This window comes from Populus trichocarpa, chromosome 15, assembly GCF_000002775.5.
Source record: "Populus trichocarpa isolate Nisqually-1 chromosome 15, P.trichocarpa_v4.1, whole genome shotgun sequence".
Classification (NCBI taxonomy): domain Eukaryota; kingdom Viridiplantae; phylum Streptophyta; class Magnoliopsida; order Malpighiales; family Salicaceae; genus Populus; species Populus trichocarpa.
Genome location: NC_037299.2, coordinates 8,862,380 through 8,870,518, shown reverse-complemented (window position 1 = coordinate 8,870,518; position 8,139 = coordinate 8,862,380). Strand labels below are relative to the sequence as shown.

Genomic DNA, 8,139 nt, shown 5'->3' with positions numbered 1-8,139 from the left:
AGAATTTTCATATCATGTCATACAAATTTTCTTTTTATTTATTTATTTATTTATTTATTATTATTATTATTGTTAGGATATATCCACTATATCCTTATTTTTAGTTTTTGTCTCTTTTTTTTTTAATAAAAAAGACTCTTCTATATACTCTCCCCATCAATCGTCTTCTCAAAATCTATACTCTCTACTTCTACCTTTTTTTTTCTTCTCTCTATTTTATTCCATCTATTTTCTTCTCTACTCTATCTCGTTCTCTCTTTGCACCCCTCCCTTCTTGTTTTTTTTTTTTGTGATTGTTCTTATGATTGTTATTGTCATCGTTCTTTTTGGTTGGAGGTTTATATAAGCTCCTTGGAACATTCTAAAACCTCTTTTGAGAGCCATTAAATTCTCCAAAACCACCATAGATAACTTAAAATGTACTAGGATAAAGTTGATAAAGTAGATTGGCTAGATAGAGGGTTTTGGCATGGTTTAGTAGAGTGTTTCAAAGCTAAAGATGAGTAGGGAATGAGTTGAATGAGAATTACAAGATCAAAGATGAAGGAGGAGCATTTTTTTTTGTTTGAACCAAATCAAACAAAAAGGGGAAGAAGGCACAAAAGTTCCTCATCATATAGGCTTGAATCTCGGTGCTTTTTTAGTTATAATCCTTGGTTTTAAAAATTCTTGATTTGGCTTCCAATTTCTCTTTTAACTTTGAATTTATTTTAATTTCATCCCTAATCCTCTCTTATTTTCATCCTTAACTTTAATCACTTCTTTTATTTTGGTCCTTAGCCACCCAATTTATGCAACTTTTCCTTAAATTGCAACTTTAATTAAACCCCTCATTGAATGAATTGGACTTCTAAACCCTATCATCTTTTCCATTTTGATTCTTCGTCTTTCAATTACTTCAACTATAACAAATTTCAACTTTTTTCTCCAATTTGCTTATCAACCTTGGATAGGAGATAATTCAGTTGTCTTTAATTACTTGCAATTTTAACCTTTCATGTGATTGTTGTAGCCTAGTCCTTGCTTTTTGAAAATTCATTATTTATCTTATTTTATCTTCAATTTTTTTTGATATATATATATATATATATATATATATATATATATATATATATATATTGTCATTACTTTCCATCTATTTTTTCCTAAAAATTCTATCAAATTTTGCCTATAAAATATAGTAATGCAAATCCTTTTGTTTTTAAAGGGATGAAAATTGGGTTATAATAACTACTATCACTATTGCCATCACTACCATCGTGTTGTCATTTTAATTCATCCGTTTTATCTTATTATTTAAATATATAATATTATAATTTTTCATATTTTAACCAATAATAATTTAATTTTTTTTCATAAGTTAATAAAATCTATAAAAAAACAATTTTCAGAAACCTATAAACAATAAACAAGAAATATTTTTTGATTTTTTTAAAATTAGAAAAAAAGAGAGGAAACGGTACCAAACGACCCTTAACTTTTGAAACTGGAAGGTGATTCTTTTAAGATTTATTAGATTTAATTATTTTTCTTAGATGAAAAGCTAAGTATTTCATTATTTCATTTAAAAGATAAAATAACCTTTAAAAAAATTAATAACAAATATATACTGCTTTTATGAGTCTTTAACAAATTATACAATATATTTCTTTTTTAAAAAATAAAAATAGTATCACGTATTAACTCTTGTCTTTTCAAAATGAAAAAAAAAAAAAAAAAAGTACAGAAAGTTGCAGCGATATAGTTTCAACATGAGAAAGTAAAACAATGTGATCTTCCAAAAGTAGAAAAACAAAACCTGATCTATAGAAGAATAAGATTAAAAAACAATTCAAAATGAAACATATTATTTTTTATGCTGCAATTACCGTTATTATAGTTGGATAAGTGTCAAAGGAGAGTCATTAAATTGTATATTATTTCTATTTTCTTAAAACCAAACCTATATAATGTTTTAATTTTCCTTCTATTTTTTTAGTTAAATTATTTTAAAAACTTCATTTAATCAATGAAATAATTTACATTTTCAAGAATTTTATTTATTTTTAATAAAAAATTTAAATCTAATGTATATCTTTAACTGTAATTTAATTCCAACAACTTCGTTACAAATTATAAAATAATTAGGTAATTTTAGTATAGTAACGGTTGTTTTTAAAGTATTTTTTGCTCGAAAATATATCAAAATAATATATATATATATTTAAAAATATATTTTTAATAATAGCACATTAAAACAATTTAAAAATATATAAAAAATAATCTAAAAAAATATTTAAATTTTTAAAAAATATTATAAAGAACTGTGATATCACTGGATACCCTTTTTGAGGTAAACCATATAATACCACAAACTTTAAATACAATAAAATATTAAAGTAGGAAAAAATACATGTATAGAATATTGTGGTTACAGTTAAAAAATAAATATATCTATACCGCGTAACCGGGTTGGCGTAGCGCTTGGGATCCGAGACACCACGTGTGGTGGTGTGCCTGTGATCTGGGCAAGAACATGGTGTGCTGGCTTAGCTTGCTTTGCACTTTTGACCAGTCAACCTTTAATTACTCCTATCCCCTCATTAATTTGGCTGTTTCTCAAACAGTGAGGGCTCGTTAATCATAGTAGTAGAAATTACTGTTGAAAAGCTAGAGCTATTAATTCGTCTATTTATTTTACTAATTCATTGGTGGCTTGTGATTTGAGCTCTATTTTATGATTTTAATTATTGCGTTTTGTTGATATAAGTTGAGGCATTTACGATGGGACTGGTTGGTTTGTGCAAAACGAAATGCTTCTCGGTTCTTTATAAATGTTTACACTAAAAAAAAGATAAATATATTTACCAGTAGATAAAATAAAAACAGTAATTGCTTACAATAAAACAGGAAAAAATAGGCTAAAAAGTTTATTTTAAACGGTAAAATCAATATGGTTTTAAAAAGATTCAGAAAAATAAAAAATGATTAATCAAAGAAATTAGAAGTTATGATCGTCCAATAGATAAAAGACGATATAAACTAAAAACAAATAACCAAGTTTATTTTAAACTTTAATGAATGCCAACAAATTGGTGCTATCTATTTGTTAAAATAATAACAATTTCATAATCATTTCATTTAAAAAACAAATGAGTAAAAATGTCATCATGATGACTAATGAACAATTAGTAAGAGTAATTAAAAAATGCCTATTACATGGTCATGAGGAATTTGATAGTCAATTTTAGACTAGGAGGCTAATTGAGCAATCTCAATTAGACAAACAATGTGATAATTCTTCATCATCTAAATCTTCTTAGCAATAAAACATTTCATATGGAAGGAGTCATAGACCTCCTATATAGTTTATACCTCTATTATCATTCCAAATATTATTACCTTAAGCAGTTTATAGAGAACGCGGTGACACCTTTAGCCCAACCTCACCCATACTCATTTCAAGTACTTGATTGTGTAGTCAAATAATCATAATCACTATATCTAAATTTCAATAAGCCACTAATGCCTCCTTTTGAAGGATTATGCTTTTATTATAAAACAAAATTATTCAATACTATTATAAGAACATCTTGTTAGAGATAAAAAAACATAACAAACATGATTCACCCTAATAATATTATGATATTTAATAAAACTATGCATGCCATGATAGATTAACTTAATCAAATTTAGAATAAGTTAATGTATAATTGATCTCCCATGCAGAAACTTGAAGGGCAAGTACTAGGGTATCTTCTACTAGGAAACACTTTAATAGGAATATATAAGAGATTATTTAAGCTAAATACAAACATCCATGTGTTGACTATATAAAAATAGTAATTATTCACTACTAAATAAGAAAAATAAGGATAAAATTGATTGTAAATAGTAAATAGACTAGGTCCAAGTTGAATCCAAATCGATTGGGGGAAGATAGGAAACAATCGACATAAAAAATCAAATGTCATAATCATCTAAGAGAGCTAAAAGACATGATTAATGAGAATACGGTAATTGACCATAAAGAAAAGGTTTCACGTTATTGACTAGAAAAACCAAGCTCTGCTATGAATAAGAGTTTATAATAGATTACACTGGCATAAATTACAAGTTAGGTTGGAATCATATGTCTATTAGGAAAGAGACGTGCTAATAAAAATATGAATTGTATTAGGATTTATGTTGTGAGCTCTTGATCTGCTATGGGCAGTTTATATAGAGTTAGGAAATGTGGTTTTCATAGGATTTCATCTTTGTAACAATATATTAAGGTCATCCAGTTACTATAAATGATGATTAGCTCCATATACACATTTTATTTATGCAATTTGCCTTTCTTCTATCATTTTTTCTTCTAGTTTAGTTTTGTTGCATTATCTTTCTAGCTTGTTAAAATCAAGTAGGATTCCTTATATTTCATTTGTTTACGAGGCTACTATTTATCTCGGCTCGGAATTTAGTTTTTAATTGTGGTTATTTCTATCATATGAAAGAAAAAAAATTATTCTAGAAATTATTTGACTCATCAAAAATAAATTAAACATGGTTGATGAGCATACCCCCTAATCAACCACGGCTTTAAGAATCGTATGTAATTGATTGTGATAACAACCATATAATCATGTTTAGAAAAGAAAGGATTCCCAATTAAAAAAAAGGAAAGAAAAATAATATATAGTTGACATAGCTTTAATCACAAATTTGGTACTTGATGACCTATCTTACTGAATCAAGAATTAAATATGCTTTAAGTCCTACTTAACCTTTTAAGTTTCAACCATTTATTTTTCTTTTGATTTTTATAAGCATGGAATAATTTATTTTTAATTTCTTTTGGGATATTTTAACTAACAATCATCTTAAATTACTACTCCAAGGTTCTACTTTTGATTAGATGTGGTTTATAAGTATCAAAGAATCATCTCATCTCAATAACTTAAGTTGTTAGGTAAAGTCCCAAAATATGATTTATATTTTTATCTAACACACCCCTTCAAGTGAAAATTATTTGAGCTTGAAACTTGCACAAACCCACATTAGCTTGTGTTTAATGTTTTTCAAATAAATAAGAATGGTGAGATACGAACTCGTGACCGCTTGGTCATCAAAGCTATGATACCATGTCAAAGAATCATCTCAACTCAATAACTTAAGCTGTTAAGTAAAATCTCAGGATATAATTTATATTTTCTCTAATAATAAGTGATATTAGGAGAATGAGCTGGCTACGTTTGATATTTAATAATAAAATATATTAAGAAAATAAAAACAATTACGTGAACTATTGCTCTATTGAGATATTGCAAATTCAGAACAACTTCTTAAATAATTTGATTAAAAAAAAACTAACTAGCTTCAAATATTCTTTGAACTATTGATCAACTTGAACTTATAATTTATACAAATTCTCTGCAAATATTAACTTGAACTTATAGTATTTAATAAGAATTTGTTGAAGGACTTATCCCTGCCCTCACTCCCTATTATTTAAGAAAAAAGAAAGTAAAAAATATACTTTCATAGCTTGAATTTTAAAGATGATCTATAATTATGAATTATTGATTAAAATAATTAATAAATATAGAGTGCATAACATTTTTTTTATTCGATGATAAAAATATTTTCAGACTAATTTATATATTAATGGAGACTTTTTTTTTTCAAACGTTCACCTCTCGTATCTGTCTTGCTATAGTAAAAGAATTTAATACATTATATGATAATATATAATAAATCTAGTCAGGTCGGAAGAAAAACAATGTTAATTATGGAGTTAATAAAATAAGATGGTATTGGGTAGAGGGACTGACGTGCTCGCTGGCTCCGAGTGTGAGATTCGAGTAGAGATCAAACTCCGACCTGAAAACACACCCTAAGGAATACAGTTTGGCGTATCTCTACAGACTTGATTCTTTCTCTCTCTCTCTCTCTCTCTCTCTGAAACCCCTATTTAAATGCAAGCTTAGCCCACTGCTCTCTCCCATGTATTAATTTGTTTTCTCCACCAGCTCCGACGCCACTGCTTGTGATCTTGTTCTTGCTACCTCTCTCTTTCTTAATTTTCTCCTTCCAGTGCCTCGCTTGTTTCCATAACTTGTAGTAGTAATAGGAGTCTCTTCACTCCTTTTCTAGCTATAAATAATTTCCCACAAGTAAATTCCTTCTGTTACTTGGTGCCTAGCTATATATACATTTTACTTGGTGCCTAGTCATATTAACCTTGAATCTATATATATATAATATAGACTACTATTATTTCTTCTTTAATTATATATCTTTAATTAGCTAGCCTTTGTTTTAATTACAAGTTAATATAAATTTCAATAAGATATGTCTAGCCGGAAGTCGCGATCAAGGCAATCAGGTAGTTCAAGAATCAATGATGATCAGATCCTTGATCTTGTTACAAAGTTGCAACAACTTCTTCCCGAGACTCGAAATCGGCGTTCTGAAAAGGTAATATAGTAGGAGTCATAATAATATATAAAAAACACTTTTCTACTTATCTCTAGCTATGTATCAAGTCTATTTTATAACTAGTCGTCGTATACTATATTTACCACTAAACGATTGTTACAAATTGTAGCCAGGAGCTGGATGATGACGTTCCTATTAATTTGTCTGGTCTCAAACAAAAATTAAACCAAGAAAAAATAAAGGGATCGGATGTGCATGGTTTACGAGCGAAAAACAATTCTAATAATTGGTAGAATTATTGAAGATTGATCGATTCCATCATATATATATATATATTCATCATTTTCCTTTAAGATACATAAGCGTGAGTGGAGTTTCTAGCGCATGTGCTTGCTTTAACTTCTTCCTCTACTTATCCATGGAATACCCACAAAGACACATGAACTTTAAGGATAAACTTCCATGTAACACTTCTGATATTCAAGTACTGCAATTTCTTGGAGTACTGAGCTGCTTACAGATCTTCTGTATATGCTAGCTATGACGTTCACTCTACTTTCTAACTAATGTTAAGACCTTCTGTGTATGCTTGTGCTTAATTTCCTAGATTTCAACTTAAAATTGGATTTTGTTTTTCTTCGTAGGTCTCAGCTGCCAAGGCCTTGCAGGAGACATGCAACTATATTAAAAGCTTGCACAGAGAGGTTGATGATCTTAGCGAGCGGCTTTCTGAGCTATTAGAGACAACTGACACTACTCAAGCTGCGATAATTAGGAATTTGCTTATGCAATAGGGCTAGTTAAGGATTAGTACTTGTTAGCCTATGCAGTAGGATCGTGTGCTTGTTTCCCTCTCTTCCTTTGTTTTTCTCTATCTTTTAATATCTAGATTTTAGCACTAGAATCAATCCGTAATAATGCTTTTCAGAGACTAGAAAATCCTTTCGCAAAGCTATGTCAAGGAATATAATAATAATAATAATAATAATAATATTTGCTGGCAAATGAGCTTATCAATCTCTGCACAACAGCATGCATGGCACTTTTGATTAAAACAAATCATTGCCATCGTTTTATCAAAACAAACGTATGGCACGTTCTTTGCTTAACTGGATCTACTAATTAGTGCTTACATGTAGAAGACCATGGCTATATATGGACTTAATTATTAATCCCCTCTTACGAAAAAAATAAATAAATAAATAAGGGGAGAGATCAGTGGACGGTTCTTGGAATCCTTACAAATTTTGACTTTTAATGAATTAAGGTTAGATCTAGATTGGGTCACTATAATAAGCTTTATATTCAACAGTAACACACTTAAGATTACTGAAGAAAGTTCATTTTTTTTATTGTCTGCTTGCCAAGCCCATATATATGGGTGTGTGTGCGTGCAGGTTATTTTGGTTAATCTTTCACTATAGTGCGAAAAATATATTGTTGCCCTAATATGCAAGGTATTATATGATCAGAGACGGAAGTTCGTAGGGTGGTGGTGCAATTTTGTTGAGATGGGAAATCACATTTTCAAAACGGACGCGTTCATCATGGCTTGTGAAACGCCGAAAGGGACATACATGTGATACACGCCAAAAGGGACATACATATGAAGTCGGCTAAAGATTAGGAAAGGGACATAGATATTTTTGTCGGCTTTGAATAGTTGTATCAAGATGAAATTACAAACTATTTAAATATTTTATTTTTAATGGTAATTCATATGAACTATTAGTAAAA

At 28.8% G+C, this 8,139-nt stretch overlaps 1 protein-coding gene across 1 annotated transcript; it reads left to right on the top strand.

Annotated features, from left to right (window-relative positions):
* The first annotated feature begins 5,853 nt into the window (after positions 1–5,853).
* Positions 5,854–7,407, top strand: LOC18105801 (transcription factor PRE6). The gene is made up of 2 exons (XM_006374414.3): positions 5,854–6,441; positions 7,047–7,407. Exons 1-2 carry the CDS (start codon positions 6,316–6,318, stop codon positions 7,194–7,196), a joined length of 276 nt encoding a protein of 91 aa, XP_006374476.1. The 5' UTR covers positions 5,854–6,315; the 3' UTR covers positions 7,197–7,407.
* The last annotated feature ends 732 nt before the right edge of the window (positions 7,408–8,139 follow it).